The sequence below is a fragment of the Eleginops maclovinus genome, chromosome 16 (assembly GCF_036324505.1).
Source record: "Eleginops maclovinus isolate JMC-PN-2008 ecotype Puerto Natales chromosome 16, JC_Emac_rtc_rv5, whole genome shotgun sequence".
NCBI classification, from domain to species: domain Eukaryota; kingdom Metazoa; phylum Chordata; class Actinopteri; order Perciformes; family Eleginopidae; genus Eleginops; species Eleginops maclovinus.
This window is the reverse complement of record NC_086364.1, coordinates 22,418,046-22,435,657: the sequence shown is the minus strand read 5'-3', so window position 1 is coordinate 22,435,657 and position 17,612 is coordinate 22,418,046. Positions and strand designations below refer to the sequence as shown.

The 17,612-nt window shown below is 42.5% G+C and overlaps 1 protein-coding gene across 1 annotated transcript in view; it reads right to left on the bottom strand.

The window, feature by feature from the left end:
- Window positions 1-17,612, bottom strand: part of LOC134877895 (microtubule-associated serine/threonine-protein kinase 1-like) — a 58,076-nt gene that overhangs the window by 23,598 nt on the left and 16,866 nt on the right. The window contains 3 exon segments of the mRNA XM_063903569.1: window positions 1,323-1,395; window positions 2,797-2,872; window positions 4,106-4,200. Of these exon segments, the coding sequence (XP_063759639.1) occupies window positions 1,323-1,395; window positions 2,797-2,872; window positions 4,106-4,200 (244 nt within the window).

The following is a 17,612-nucleotide window of genomic DNA, read 5'->3' as shown; positions in this document are numbered from 1 at the left end:
TGTTTTGTTCATCACAGCTGGTAAAGATGGAGCTAATGTTAAATACTTCATCCACTGCTGCTGCATATTTGAACCTATAATTATATATAAGAGTTTATTTATTAGTCATATTTATATTTTGTAACTGTAGTGGATTAAAAAGTACAATATTGGTTTCCAAAATGTAGCAGAAGAGCAGACAGATCTGGAGGGAACGCTGAGCTCCACACATTAATAAGATGTCACAGCACTAATGTCAATGGAATATCTTTGAGTATCGCGCTATATTAAGCCTGTGGTTATATTACTGTGGCGCTCAATGTAATCCATCTCATGGCAGAGTCTCCTCCCTGCGTTTCCAAAGCTCCTCTCATCCCACCGGCCGGCACTCATTACTTTCCCTTTCATCCATCTGACCCTCCAGGCCTGGTGTTACGCACCAAGACGCATCAGAGGAGAAAGACGCAGAACTGAGGACAGGCTGGAGATTGAGTTTAAATGTGAGGATTGTAAGGATGATATTGAAGCAAACATGTTATCTAAAACTTCCAAATATACAGAATGTAAATGGATGAATTGTCCATGTCTAAATTCAAGGTGACTTTGTATTTGTACCACAGTGTCAGAAGCTAGCTTACTTTAAGCTAACTTTAGAAACTGTTGGTACGTTTCTTGAAGGTGAATTCAGTGACGTTTTATTACTTTTAACTCACTATTGGAACTATTTCATTATTTTTGCCAACTATTTGTATGGTTTCATTACTTTTTGCTAACAATTTCAAAAAGATGGCGACGGTGACGTCATAGGAGGACCCGCCCCCGACGACGTCAGCCAATAGAAGAGTCCGGAGAACCCCATGTGACAACAAGCGGCCAACAGGATCCAGCCCCCTGCTACCAACCAATGAGAGGACGAGACCGGAGCTCGTCTTATTTTGTTGTTTATTGTATGGCCGGAAAGGGGTGGTTCTATAAATCATGTTGGTATTGTGAAATCGATCTCTCTTTTGTTCCGGACCGCCAGACAGGAACTACTGATGAGCTCCACTCAGTCAGCGGCCTGTGGACGGTGTACCGGGCTATTGAGCCACAGCTGTGACACTTTTGTAAAACCTACTGCTGCATCCTTTTATTAAACACTCCTTTGAAAACTTAGAAGAGGAGCGTCACTTCGTTTCTTTTAAATCGACTCCTGGGCTTTGAATAAAAGAACATTCTTACAATAGCTAACGTTTTATTAGGCTACTTTCAGCTAAAAATACCAACTGTTTATTCAGAAGGCCTCCTAGTTACTGGTTGGGAAACCCTTGTTTATGTGACTGTAATGGGGGGAGGTTATTTACCGTTGAGCTGGGAGTGTTGGTGCCATATCCAGAAGAGGGCAGAGATGCTAAAGACCACCGTCGTCCGTCCGCTCTGCAGAAAACACACACACACACACACACACACATTACACTTTAAAACTGATGCATACATTTTGACAAACGATCCAGATCATGTTAGGTCGGGTTCTTTGGATAAAATCTCACCTGAAAAATATTGTCTTTTACAGTTAGAATATTGGACACATCTTATCAGCAGACCAGTGACTTATAACGCATCCAGTTTGTCCAAGGGGCTTTTCTCTGGAGGGAAGGCCTGATCACTCATTCATTGCGCTTCTGTGTGGCTCGATCGCACAGTGACAGGAAGGCAGACGTATTTGATAAATGAGGACAGTGGATTTACGCTCTGTCTGACTGAGGGGAGATAGAGGTAATACCCGTCTAATTGGTCCCTTTTACACACATCTCTGCCTCACTACCCTAGTAATAGACTGTAACTAAATATGGTTATTCAAGTACTGTACTTAAGTACACATTTGAGGTACTTGTACTTTACTTGAGTTCGGTTGGCTTTATTTTATTTCAGACAAAGTGTATACTTCTATTCTGCTCAAAGTCTCAAAAGGAAATATTGTACTTGACTAAATTTATGACAACTAGGGATAACTAATCACTAGTTCCTTCCCAAATGTAGCTTTGAACATATAAAGTACTTGTGAAAATCTGATGTTGGTTAAACTATCTTAACTTTAAAACAAGTATTGGGTTGACAGAAAACTCCTTTTGATGAAGTTTTTTCATTACTATAAACTGAACTGTACACCTCATACGAACAGATGCATACTTTCATGGCCACCCCTCGACACACACACACACATATACACACACACCATGTCAGCAGAGCAGCTTGAGTAAACACAGAGACACAGTGAGTGTAATGCCCGTCAAACATGAGTCAGCCCATTTCACTGTGAGCAGCAGCGGGAGGCCGCCTGCTGTCCAGGATGTGTGAGACCTCGAACACAACAACAGATCCACACCTCCTCTGATGCTCACTTAATCGCTCTGTGTCTCACGCTGACTCCACTCCTGTCTGTCTCCTCTCGTCTGTCTCACTTTCTGTCCCACAACTCGGGCTCAAAAACAAGTGGGAGTAAACACATGTAGGATCAAATTGTGCTTTTGTTTGGAGGGTTCAAGTACCATTCCAAACCAACTAGCGGGGAGCAAATGTATCAAGTGGTTCAGGAATAAGTCCTAAACCATAAAATAGGTTAGCATTTATCAATTCAGTTTCCTCGTCTGTAAGTCAGTGGTTTGTGTGGGAACTCTTGTGATGCTAATATCCGCCCTACAAAAATACGTCTGTCCTGAACAACTCCTTAGCATAAGTGCCTGCTCATCTGTTCTCATACTCTGTAGTAATGAAACTTTAAAAGAAGGTCTCTCGTTGACTAACCACCTCTTTACGGTAGTGATAGAAAGCACTCACCTTCTGGAGGAGGCGAAGGAGAAGTGTGCAGGGTTGCTGGGGGAGAAGTTTCTTGGGCTGTCCAGAGGGCTGCTTCCTGTTGGGACGGCAAGATGTAAAACAGAAGTGAGACATGAGAGCGTGACACAAATTAAAGAAGATTAATCAGCAGTTTTATTCAAAGCACAGTTTAAACGTGGTTCGATACAACAGTGTGACCTTTCATAATCATTGGGTAGGGTTTGGGGGAAAAGGGTGTGAAATTGATGTGAAATGAAGGCCAAGCATTGATTTGTTTGACTGATGAATGTTTTGAGGCCAAAGCTTTTCTTTTGTTCTGCCTTTTTTTGGACAGTAATGTGGGTGTTTTGATTAATGGGCTGAGAGATTTGATCGGGGCCTTTTTCATAGAAGAATGAAAAATGCAATCCTAGCGTGCACATGAATTACAAATGGCCAATGTCCTGCTGGTTTGAGGCCCTGCCTATTACAGGCTTTTTGTGCGTTATGATATAACTTTAAAGGGGGCCTTAAAGCCTTTCAAAGGGCGATTTAATTTTGGGAAAAATAGTAAGAAAAACCTGACAGATGACAATAGTTTTTTATTGTGAGACAAAAATATTTCCATTTTTTCTGAAAAAGTCAGATTTGTTTTGGGAAAAAAACTGTCCAATTATTTTCCTGAAAGATCTGATTTTTTTTTCTAAATGGCGACTTTTAAGAAATCCTATGTTTTTCTCATTATTGTAACTCCTTCTTCATGTGGCCCTAATTATTGTCTTTTAAAACTTCACACTTTTTGTCTCCAAATCTTTTTTCCTTTTGATTTTCTTTTCAAACTTCACATTTTTTTCCAAATTTCTTAAAAATGATCACTTTTTTTCTTAATTTTGACTTTTAAAAATGTCCTGCTATTTTCTAATTATTTTAATCATCTAATTATTTTCTTTAAAAAATTCACATATGTTGTCTCCAAATTTCTTTCCTTTTGATTTGTTTTTAATCTTCAACTTTTTTTCAAAATTATTACTTTTTCCTAAATTTCGACTTTTTTGAATTACCGTCTATTTCTTAAAAATGATCCTTTCCTTCAAACTTCAGAATTTCTTCAATTTTTTTTCAAATCCACACATTATTATTACTTTTTTTACTTTTGATTTGATTTCTAAATGTTTTTTAGCTTTCACCCTAAATACAAACTTCAACTTCATTCTGAGAAACAACATCTATTTCTCAAATAAATATTTTAGAATCAAACTCAGACCTTTCATACATCAATAACTGAATCACTAAACGTCACAGCTTAGAGGTGATGTGTTACTCCACGTACCGAGGTGTCCCGGGAGGGGGAGAGGGGAGTGTGGGCGAGGCAGCGTGGGGGAGGTGGTGGTCAGGATCAGACTCTTCCTGTTGCTCGTTCTGCAACTGTAAGTGAAAAACACAGAGAGATGCTTGTAAACATGAGAAGATACTGCAATCACAGGTAACCACAGCAGAGTTCGTGTTAGTGTGCCGGGTCTGTGTGCACCGGTATGTGCTGCACAAACAGGTGCAGGAGAAGCAGACGTGCAAATTCACGGCTCACTGCAGGGGCACAGCGGCGATAAGAGGAATTCAATTTCCTCCGTCATTCATCCCTGTCTGCCTCCTCTCAGCCGAGATAAGAAATGAGGAGAGAGAGCGTGGAGCAAGATGAGAGGAAGGCAAAGTTTAGGAGAATAGAGGCGACAAGCGAGAAATGATAGGATAGATGGTAGAAAAGGGAACATCCATCTTCCACAGCCTCAGTTAATTATGTGTTAAAGGGACCCTCTGACGCTCATTTTCAGGTTGATAATTGTATTTAGTGTCTCTCCTGGGACATGTCTCCATGCTTTAATGTTCAAAAAGCTCTTTATTTTCCTCATACTGCCTGTGCTGCAGCACCTCTTTTCACCCTCCGTCTGAAACCTGAGCCCAGTCTGCTGTGATTGGTCAACCGCTCAGAGATGTCCCGCCCCCTTTAGCCTATCATGTACAATGTGTTGGAGCTATGTCAGTCTGGGATTTTAGCCTCTGCAGACCATGTACATGCACAAATACCTATAGAACACAAGGGAAAACCCTGGAGAGCACAATAGGTCCTCTTTAAAAGCTGTATAGTAAGCACTGACACTGAGTCACCTCCACTCTGCCTGTGGACTCAACACGCATTCACACTCACTATTACTGACTCTGACTCACACACCATTATGTAGTAAATTGAGCAGGCTTTTTGTATCTCTTTGCTTTTTTCATGCAATCTTACTTTGCATTTTGAACACTGCATAAGTGCAATTTAATGGGAGGCTTTTAAAAACCTTGTGCTTTGGGGTCCGGGGTAGTGAGGGGCATTACATGATTGCAAATAAAACAGCTGTGGATGAACAAGATGCAAACAGCACCGTCTCATCGCATCCTCACTGACGTGTAAAGAGATTGGTTTTTCCTTTCTAAATCTCACATGGGTTTTCCTGAGAGCAGGGTGCACCAACCTCCAAACACACACACACACACACACACACACACACACACACACACACACACACACGTTGATACTTGCAGTGTAGAGACGTGAGCTGACTGAGATTGGATCGAAACAAAGATGCGCATAGCCCTTATATATTAACATGTGTTCTGCTTTCCAGGGAATTTTACGACACAGAAAACAAACAATCTGAATAATGCACTTAGTGGAGAGCAGATCTCCCTCTCCCCATTGCAACAAAGAATAGTTGAATCACATTCAATAGAGCAGGAATGAGTCCTAAACCGGGAAATGAGTCAGCATTTTTGGCACTTTTTCCCCTCACTTTGAAGTCGAAGGTTTTCTGAATGTGTTTTTGGTTGTCTAAGGTCTGTGGTTCACACAGGCTGAAGTTCCTTTGTAGCCCAACATTAGCCGCCTTTAGCTTAGCGGTGGAGACGTGAGGTCATGTGACCGTGCTGTAGTTCCTTTATAGCCCAACATTAGCCTCCTTTAGCTTAGCGGTGGTGACGTCAAGTCATGTGACCGTGCTGTAGTTCCTTTATAGCCCAACATTAGCCGCCTTTAGCTTAGCAGTGGTGACGTGAAGTCATGTGACCGTGCTGTAGTTCCTTTATAGTCCAACGTTAGCTTTTTACTTCAGAAATCATAGAGTGGTGTTACTATGAGGAGATTATCCTGCTGAACAAAACGTTTGACACACTGATCCCATTGATTTTGTTGAAGAAGCCCTTGCAATGCTGACTTCCAGGTCAGACTACAGAAAAATGCCATCACTAAACCACTCTTTAGACGTCCGTTTAGCATCTTTATGTTATCCTGGTACTGTCAGCTTTAGGGTAAATTCAAGGCCAACCTCTGCGTGTGTTTGTTGTTTACAGCCGGCCTCCATTGATTTCCTGCAGCGTGAGATTCCATTAAGCATCCGACTGCTCCGTGTTTCTGAAGGAATGAAAGCCGGTGAAGCTCTCTCATTGAGGCAATCAGCTCAGGGTCACAGTGAGATTACTGCGGCTTCAGAGGAAAAAGGTTTAATGTTAAAGGAAAACGTCAGGAAATAATTGATCCGGCTTAATCAGTGTGAAATGGCACAACAGCAGTTATCAACCTATTGGCTCATGTGATCAATACCCGTAAGGTTGGTTATTGATCTGATGGATCAGGACATCCTGTGTGCGGTTAAATTAATGAAACAAATAGATGAGATATGGCTGGCTCTGACTTTGTTTTACGTTGCAATATAAATGTAAACTCCTTTATTGGATAGCAGGCCAGGCGTGATTGGACGCTGGTATCAATCCAATCAGCTGTCACCTTGTTGTCCTTTAGTTCTTACCATATTTGTTTGCTCGGTGCAGGGTAAAGCTTGACGGATATTGCTCATTGTTTGATTTTATTTCATTGGCTAAACAGTTTATAGTATGTACTAACAGCTCTTTATATTTGAGGAATATAAAAAACAAACAATTTGATGCAGTATTTTATTTTTTAGCTCAAAAAAGGCAAAGAAAGCAGCTTCACACCCCTGTGACGCAGGAATGGAAATGTATGATTTTTTAGATCTCCTGTTGACAGCCTGTCAGGGACCGCTCAGTTCAAAGCAGTAATGATGGCAGGTGTTCACCACAAACATCCACATCTACAGGAACAGTGTGGGATTTAACATTAAGCTATAAAGGAACTACAGCACGGTCACATGACTTCACGTCACCACCGCTAAGCTAAAGGCGGCTAATGTTGGGCTATAAAGGAACTACAGCACGGTCACATGACTTCACGTCACCACCGCTAAGCTAAAGGCGGCTAATGTTAGGCTATAAAGGAACTACAGCACGGTCACATGACTTCACGTCACCACCGCTAAGCTAAAGGCGGCTAATGTTGGGCTATAAAGGAACTACAGCACGGTCACATGACTTCACGTCACCACCGCTAAGCTAAAGGCGACTAATGTTGGGCTATAAAGGAACTACAGCACGGTCACATGACTTCACGTCACCACCGCTAAGCTAAAGGCGGCTAATGTTGGGCTATAAGGAACTACAGCACGGTCACATGACTTCACGTCACCACCGCTAAGCTAAAGGAGGCTAATGTTGGGCTATACAGAAACTAGAGCACGGTCACATGACTTCACGTCACCACCGCTAAGCTAAAGGCGGCTAATGTTGGGCTATAAAGGAACTACAGCACAGTCACATGACTTCACGTCACCACCGCTAAGCTAAAGACGGCTAATGTTTGGTGTGATGACGTTTAGTCGTCTCATTTAGACACATGTGACTAACCTCCATTTTAAAATTCACCAGTGTGGTTTTATGTCGTAGGATCAAAATCTCTTCAGCTTGTGTTAACCACAGACCTTATTTCAGCCTAACAACCAAAAACACATTCAAAGGAACTAGAAATGCTTAAATGCTGCGTCATTCCGGCACTTCTCTATTTACTTTACAAATTCGGTCCAAATTTTAAAGCGATGCCGACCCGGGGCCTGTTTTGTACTTGATGGTCATTCAAGATCAAGAGAGGGTAAGGGGAGGGAGAGAGAAGCACTCCTAGCACTCAGTAAATCTGGATTGTAAGTGCTGTCGCCGAGGGGCTGGAGAGAGGGATGGAGGTGTGGAGGATAAGGGAGGAGATGTGTGGAGAGATAGGGGCGAAAGCGACATAAGGCTGCACGACCTGGGAAAAACAACTGATTATGATTAAGGAGGAAAGGATTCCATCTATCAATGAAAAATATATGCACATTACCAATTCTTCTACTTAAAACATGTGTTTTAAATGTGTTGAATACAATGCAGCATGTCATGTTCGTGTGTATTACACTACTCCCTAATGCAGTTTTGTTCAAATGTATATTGATTGTGCAGCTGTAGTGACTGCAAATTCAAAAAGGAAGACAAAGAGAAGCACACAGATTATGGATGCAGGTTGAAAGTGCTGCTCATCACCTACAAACACAAGGTAAACATGACCCTATTTCTTTTTCCACCACATATATATTCACACTGCACAAACACAGCTCACGGGGGAATATTATTCACAGTAGAGGACACCAGGGGGGGGTGGGGGGGGTTTGGCTCGAACAAAAGCCAGACAAACAGGAGCCTTCATCCTCTGCATGTTCATATTCCTCCCTCTGCTTACGAGCAAAGGGAGCATTAATATTGATCAGAACCTAACCGGCTCGTCCGTATAAAACCACACACGTGTAGCCGTGTTAGACACAGCGAAAGAGGAAGTAGATGGGAGGCCTAGAGGGGGAGGGACAGGGTAAATCAGAAGGACAAATGAGAAAGAAAAGGCACTTCAAAGAGGGGGGTTGTGAAGTCGGTGTAGCGGGGAATAAATAAATGTTGGTGGGGAAGAAACACTGTTTTTAATTTTGCTGATGCATGCCTCTCATATCTGAGGTCATAAAGACCGAAGCACTTCCTGGAACCAAAAGGCGAGACGAGATTTTTAGTCTGCGTCTATGACCCTGGAGGGGATGCGAGAGGGAGTGGTCACATGACGGCTTGTTGCTATGCAGCGTGCGACAGGGAGGCTTCAGATAACGCCCGCCTCAAGCAGGAAGAGGAATACTGCTCCTTATTAGAGAAGTCATCAAGTTCACTGATCAATACGTTACCACAGACAATACAGATCACCTGGCATCATCTGTTCAGACTCCCTGGGACATGACTCCCTGCTTTAACGTTCAGAAAGCTCTTTATTTTTCTCAGGCTGCCTGTGCTGCAGCTCCTCTTTTCACCCACTGTCTGAAACCAGAGCCCAGTCTGCTCTGATTGGTTAGCTCTGCTGTGATTGGTCAACAGCTCAGCGATGTCCCGCCCCTTAGCCTATCACGTACAATGCTAGCCAATAGAAGCGCCAGTGTAGGATAGTGATGTCACTCTTAATCACTTTAATTTATTAGGGTTTATAAAAACATCTTTGGTTTAATTAAATTAAATATTTGACCTTTTAATGGAAATTCCTACTTTCTCTTATGTTTTAGTGTTACCTAGTGATGTCACTAATGCCGCTAATGTTGGGCGTGATGACGTTTAGTCGTCAGTTAGAGACTTGTTAGCAACCCTCATTTTACAATTACCAGTGGGGTATTTACTGACCTATTTTATGTCGTAAATCTCCCCAGATTGTGTTGTTATTTTCTGCAATAATCAAAAAGCCAAAGGCGAAATCCAATTGGCTTTTTTTGAAGGAAGGCCTTGCACTTCTAACTTCCCAGTTGGCCTACAACCCACTCCATTATGTGCAAGCATAATTACGTGGATGAGCCCTGGGTTGAATAAACAGCGTACTCAGTGGGCGCTTCACCTCCCATTAGCTTCCAGTAGAGCCCAGTCTTCCGCGCCTCTACGAGCAACTCTTATTCTGTTTGATCCTCCGTCCCCTCCTCCGTCCCCTCCTCTGTCCCTCCTCCGTCCCTCCTCCGTCCCTCCTCCGTCCCCTCCTCTGTCCCTCCTCCGTCCCCTCCTCCGGGTCCCTCCAACAGGAAAACACTTTTGAGGACTCGGGCTTCTCTGCGGCACTTAATTTTCCCGTGTTTGACGGATATTGCTTCTGGCAGCTGCTGTTCCCCAAACTGAGACAGAGGAGTTCAGGATAAAAAACGGCCGTTTATCCGGAACACCTGCCATGAAACTTAGAAATGTAAAGTTCATTTAAATAAAATGCAGTCAAACTTCAAATGGATTGGCTAACTTAGATTTTACATTTATATTTAATTTGATATTCCATTCCTCAGACACTTCAACTAAATAATATCCTGCTTTATATTGTGTTACCCTTCAATCGTGTTTTGTCAGATAGCTTATAGATCCATCTTAAATGACAGTGAATGCTCTTGCAGGATTCTGTCTTTTCTTCATGCTTTATTGCACTTTTCATAAATCACTTAGCTTAATTAAATGTGTGTTTGATTCAAACCCAACCTGCAATCCTTTTCTTAAACCTGACCCTGTAGTCCAAGCGCCTTAACCTAACCAATCTTTGAGTAAAACCTAAAACAATCACGACCGTTTAACCATTGGATTTGCCCCTTCCAATGGTGGGTGCAGTTCGCTCCATCTGAAGCATCGGAGTGGTCGTGATGAAAACAACTGGCTGATAATAATGGAAGCGAGTTGTGGAAAGAAAGAGGTGAGAGGGTCAGAGTGTGTCGAGCGTCTCTCCTGGCTAATGTGTTGTAGGCCAGCGGATGATTTTGACATTTAACACAAGGCTGGGTGCAGCGGGGTGGAGATGTGAGGGAGCCTCAGGGTTTCATAATGAACACTTTGGCTTCTGTCCTGGCCTTTTACTGCTGCTGTACTGTGTGTGACCCGCTGGACAATACGGTTAAGATGTACTCACTAAAAGGTCTAATAGGAATCAATACACACTGTCTTTAACCTGTACACACACTCTGATATCATCCCCTCCTCGTGCTGGAGTTTAAACGATTCATCGATTAAATACAAATCGATGAATAAAAACTGTAAAACGCTTTGCTGGGTTTGGGAGTAACAGATTATATAGCATTACGGTTTTAAAATAAGCAACAATAACCAGTTTACATTTATAAAAGCTGTGTTTATAGTTAATACAACACCTAATCCTTCTCCTAACACACAAAGCCCTCAACAACCAGGTCCCCCTTCTACCTCACTGACCTGCTCCACCACCTTCGCTCATCAGAAGCCAACCTCCTCCTATCCCCACATGAACCAAGCACCGAACCTGTCCATCGCTGACCCCCACCCTCTGGAACTCACTCCCACAAAACATCAGCGACTGTACTGATGCCCCCCCCCTCCCTCTACCTTCAAAACACTGACCAAAACTCACCTCTTCAGACTGGTGTACACTACACGTAGTTTTAATGATTTAATTCAACTTTTTATATATTATTTTATTTCCAATTTTATACGACTGAAAAATAAAAATAAAATGTATCATCATCATCATCATCATCATCATGATTATTTAACGAGTCGTATCATATGTGTTTGCCACAGATCTTATTTTCTAGACAATCCAATCCCCTTGTCTTTCCGTCGATGGAGCCCCTTGTCATGCTGACTCCAGGGCTCGGCCTGCTACAATACATCAACACTGTCCTGGTAAACATAGAGAGGCTGAGTGTGAGTGCCTTGCCTGCTGACGTAACCTCAGTTTGCTGGTCCCTAATGGAGGAGCAAACACAGATATCACCCCCGGGCCCAGAGCTCCATCTCTGCCTCTCCTCCTTTAACCCTCTTGCACAACTTTCCCTTTCATCGTCTAATCACGCATTAACTCGTTCTCTTTCCCTGCCGTGACTCTGGCTGTTAACTCTTCAGGAACAAAATGAAAGGAGAGGTTGGATAGGGAAACGGAGCAAAGACACCTAATAAAATGCATGTTGTCTTATTTATTTAAAAGTAGTTTTTCAATCAATGTGTTTCTGATTTTCTAGATGCTAATCGGTTGCATAAAGATAAACTGACAACCAGACCATAATATGATCCTCTCCTGCTGATGTTCAGGTTCATATCTGTACTCTGTGTCTCTCCTGGGACATGTCTCCATGCTCTAATGTTCAGAAAGCTCTTTATTTTTCTCAGACTGCCTGTGCTGCAGCTCCTCTTTTCACCCTCTGTCTGAAACCAGAGCCCAGTCTGCTCTGATTGGTTAGCTGGCCGGCTCTGTTGTGATTGGTCAACCTGCTTAGAGATGTCCCGCCCCTTTAGCCTATCACGTACAATGTGTTGGAGCGCTAGCCAATAGAAGCGTGAGTGCTACATAGTGATGTCACTCTAAATCACTTGAACTTATTTGGGTTTATTAAAATACATTTTGTTTAATTTAAGTTGACCTTTTGATTGAAACTCTTCCTTCTCTTCTTATGTTTATTTAAATATATTTTATTTGAATAATTTTTGTTCAGTTTTTATTTTATTTTATTCTAATATGCAACAACTGTCACAAAACTCAATTTCCCCTAGGATGAAAAAAGTCCTAATTTGATTTGATCTTAAATTAAGGATTTTTAAACCCCTCTCTCCTGGGTGTGGCCGGCTTTAAACAGAGGGACCCTTCCTGCGTTATTTCCATCTCTGTTCCTGTTGTTTTCCAGGGCTCAGGTGTGTGAGAGTCTCTGCCGTGACAGAAGCCGGTTTAATCCCTGATCAGCGGGGGGCGGGGGGAGATGAAGTCACTCTGAGACTCAGCACGACATCCACTGGTGCTGCTGCTGCTGAGGAGAAACCCCCCCTCTCTGATGTCAGGCTGCTTACATCACTTATAATGCTCATGTTAGAGAAACTCTCTCTGGAGGGAACTCGGGGATTTTAGCCTTAGCAGACCATTTACATGCACTAAAACCTATAGAACACACTACACTACAACAGTGATTCTTAAACTAGGGGTCGCGACCCCAAACGGGGTCGGCAAAAACTTCCGTGGGGTCGCAAAATTATTTGTTACTTCAGTCGGAAATTAGCTGTTATAACACCTGGTGAAACAACGAAAAATAAAATGTCAATACAATGAAAATCTGCCTTTTTCTCATTCCTACACGCTGTTAAGAGGGAGAGAGAGAGAGAAAAAAAAAAGTTGCCCAGCTTTAAATGGCGTTTCGAATCGTTTATTGGTCCTATGATAGAAACAATGTAACAATCTGCGCCCACTGTTCAAACTCAATTTCTTCCCGGTTTTTTTACAATACGTCATAGTTAACTCGCCACGTTACTAGCCACGTTTGTGATACTAGCCACTTTTTTAGCCACTAGCCTAGTTATAACTTTCATCAAAAATGGACAGGTGGCTGCTAAAAAACAATGATTTGAGCTCAGAAGTGCCATCTACCTCCAGTTGTGCACCTACTCCTCCGCGATCCTCAGATGGGACAAGTTTGGCCGGTGGTGAGAATAAAAAAGACCCACCAACGAGGCGTCGCCGATACCTGAAAGAATTTCTTAAATATGGATTCACGTGCCAGGTAAAACATGAGCTCGACCACCCACAGTGTGTTATTTGCGGCGATGTTCTGGCACATGAAAGTTTAAAGCCCACAAAAATGAGACGACATCTCGAAAGCCGACATCCAGATGATGCTCAGAAACCCATGACATTTTTTTTACGAAAAGAAGCTGCGCTGCATGGGCAAAAGACCGTTGTGCATAGCCAAGCTACTGTGCCCACCAAAGCCTTGGCAGCGTCATACAAAGTGGCCCACCTTGTAGCCAAAGCACAAAAGCCACACACAATTGCTGAAAGCCTCATCCTTCCTGCAGCAATTGCGATGACCACAGCAATGCATGGTGAAAAGATCGCAAGTGTGCTTAAACAGATTCCCCTCTCCAATGATACCATGTCCAAACGCATTAACGACATCGCTAATGATATGAAATGCCAGCTCATCGAGAGAGTGAAAAACAGCCGGTTTTCTTTGCAGTTAGACGAGTCTACTGACTTGACTAATGTAGCCCATTTAATGGTTTTCATTCGCTACAGTCATGACGGGAAACTGCATGAGGACATGCTGTGCTGCTCTCCGATGGAAGGAAGATGTACTGGTGGAGACATTTTTAACTGTCTTAATGGTTGGATGGAGGAGACAGGCCTGGATTGGGATAAATGCATAAGCATATGCACTGACGGTGCCGGGGCTATGATGGGAAAACACAAAGGGCTGAAAGCCAAGGTCCTTAGCGTTGCACCACATGTCAAGTTCACACACTGCATTATCCATAGGGAGGCCCTGGCATCCAAGACACTTGAACCCGAGCTTAACAATGTTCTTCAAACAGCAATCCAAATAGTGAATTCGATCAAATCGCGCCCTTTAAATTCACGACTCTTCGCCCTTCTCTGCCAGGAAATGGGGTCTGCACATGAATCCCTTCTTTTTCATTCAGAGGTAAGGTGGCTTTCACGGGGCAAAGTTCTTACACGCCTGTTCGAGTTGCGAAGCGAGGTGCGCACCTTCCTCTCAGACGTGCATTCCCCTCTTGCAGACCATCTCACTGACTCGAGATGGTTATCACGTCTTGCATACCTGGCGTGCATATTTGACAAATTAAATAGTCTCAACCTGTCACTACAAGGCCCCAGCACAAACATCCTGACCCTCTCAGACAAAGTGAATGCTTTCACAAAAAAATTGCAGCGTTGGGCAGCCCGTGCAGAGAGTGGGGACTTTGAAATGTTCTCGGAGCTGCACGACTTTTTGGAGAGTGACATGAATGCCAATTCATTGAAAGAGTCAATAACCTGTCATCTTCGTAGTCTCCTCGACAAATTCAATAAGTATTTCCTCACGGAGAATGTAGAGCCTTTTGACTGGGTACGACAACCATTCACCAACTGCTCCTCAAACAACCTGCCATCTGAGCTCGAGGATGCGCTGATTGAGCTGTCCAGCGACCGCACATTGCAGGCGTCGTTTGCCTCAAAAACTCTAGATGAATTCTGGCTGTCAGTTGTGCAGGAATACCCCGGGTTGTCCAAGGCTGCCATGGACATCCTCACGCCGTTTGGATCAACCTATCTGTGCGAAAAGACATTTTCGTCCCTGGCCTACATAAAGAACAAATACAGATGTCGTCTCAACAGCATGGAGGAGAATCTTCGTGTTGCTGTGAGCAGCATCGATCCCCGAATTGACCTGCTATGCTCGCGGAAGCAGGCCCATCCTTCTCATTGACATGGCGTCCGTATAAGAGGAAGTGAGATCGTTCCAATCATACACACTCTCTGTTGACTCTTGACTCCCGTTTGATTTGGACATTTGTTTCATTGCTTTGTTTGTTCCAGTTCTTGTTTGCGTTAATAAATTGTTGCCGCCCAGGCCTTTTCTTACACATTGCCTATTTGTTTTTGCTTGATTGACAGTCGTTACCATGGGTTTGCAATGCATAATGTTGTCCTGGCAACGCGATTTACAGCCCGCCCCCAAACAACCAAACTGCAGATGGCATTGCTGTTTCTTTCAAAATGTATGACTATCACTCAAATCATTGGAGACGCAAACTCGTAAATTAATTCACACAAAATCGTTCCTTTTCCATAAAATAATCGTCATACATTGTTAATTTGTTTGGATTGGAACAAAAAATCGGTTGCTACGGAAACGTGACGTCACACTTACACACTTTTGGGAAAGTGGGGTCACCAAACCTCTCCAGTTTTTTTTGTGGGGTCGTCAGACAAAAAGTTTAAGAACCACTGCACTACAACACCTCAAAAAGCAGATTAGGGTTAACCATTTATCCGTGTTGGTGTTGCACACGGAGCTGCTACTATGCTAGATCCGTTTCAGATCGGCACTGACAGAATATCATCCTGTTGTTTCTTGTATTCAGGAAGTCTCTCCATGCTTCACATTGAATCAAAACGCAGGTGCAATAGTTGGTAGGACCTCTCTCCAATGAATCACACTGCAGAAAAACAAAGTCATCCATAACTTATACTTCTGTCTGACTCATGTTTGGCTCATGCAATCATCGACCACTTCAGAGGGTGAATCAGTCCCCTCACAGGTCTGCTGCAAATGTCACTACGATGACTCACTTTTCAATAACTCGATGTCACGTCATCGAAACCAGAATCACAGACCATCTTGGACATATTTACAAGATTCACTTTGGTGTAGAGATACAATGTCTGATGATACAAGATGGAAGTTTGACTTTGTCCTTCACTAGTTTAGTGTTGGTCGATTGTTTTGTGAGTAGATGGAAATGAGTAATAGCTAAAGGTCTCTTTTCTTTTCAGATGAATGTTTTTTAATCCATGGTTCTTGTTTAATAATGGCCATGGTGTCTCATATATACAGACTAAGATGCTGGCAGCTCAGTGACGCTGCATTTTGGAACAATGGTGCTTGAAATTGAACGCTAACATCAGCATACTGATTTCTGTAAAATGACAATGCTAAGATGTTAATATTTAGCAGGATTAGCATCTTCGGCGTGTTCAAGGCTAACATTTGCTCAAAAAAGCACAAAACCAAAAGGTGCAGATGAAGGTTTTGTAACTTCTACTTTCTACTTAGAAAATACAGTTTTGAGTCAAAGTTTGCAAAGGGAACAGTTCAGGATGGATGGGTCAAACACACTTATTTTAAGCTAGGGGGACATAAGTGTGTGTACCAAACATCACAGAGCTTTGCCGCTAGCCAAATAGTGATCTATCCGTCTTTTGAAACAGATCATTGTACATTACCTCACTTAAATAGTGTCTGCTAATCATGCAACTTTAAAAAGAGTAAATGCATCTTTAGCCGGGACTTTAAAAACTGATGAGACCCTCTGTGATTCAGTAACAGTATGAGACTCTCAACATGCACATTCAGCTGGGCAGACATCTGAAACCACGTCCGACACACAGTGACCTTACACAGCCGTCACACTGTCAACACAAGCCTCTTAGTAAAGTACACTGCAGACACTGAGAGGAGGATGAATGCACAGAAAACCAGCGCTACCACACCTCACAACAAATCACCACCACTCCTTCTCCGATGCACCTTTTAGTTTAGTTTAAAACATACGGCTGAAGGAACTATAAAAAACAATGTGTTTGTATGGGTTAATGAAACTGAAATCTTCCCTTTTTATTTTTTACTTTTATTATTATTTTATTTATTGCATTTTTTTCTTGTCTTATTTATTATTGGATTTATTTGTATTTATTATTTATTCACAAAACAATTTTCTTTGCTATTTTTCTTTGTTTTTTGTTGAGATTAAAATATATATTTTTTAAAAGTTGCGAAAAATGCCCATTCAGCAAAACCAACATCTGAAACCACACTAAAAAAAATGAAACTTTGACTTTAATTAAATGTATTATATGAAAAGATTTCACACAACTGTTTTAGGTTAGTTGAAAGGAATACTATAAAGTTGAACCTACTATTTAAACTTAATAATATTGCTTCAACTAACCTAATACAGTTATGGGAAATGTGTTGAAATAACACATTTAATTAACGGCAACTTTTCAGTTTTTCCGTGACCTTACACACCAGTCACACTGTCAACACGAGCCTCCTACTAAAGGACACTGCAGACCCTGTAGAGTGAGAAAGAGGAGGATGAAGAAACAGAAAACCAGCGCTACCACACCTCACAACAAATCACCACCACCCCGTCTCTGCTGTACCTTTTAGTGCGTCGAAACATGGTGTGTATCTAGGCGTCGGTCTGAGGCGCGGCAGGTCAGAAAGCAGCAGGTTTCTGGGAAATGTGTTCGGAAATAAAGCTACCACAAGCTTCTGATGTGAGCTAGTGTCTGCTAGGCAAGTGTGGACAAAAAGGCAAGGATGGAAAGAGAGGGAGGGATGGAGGGTGGG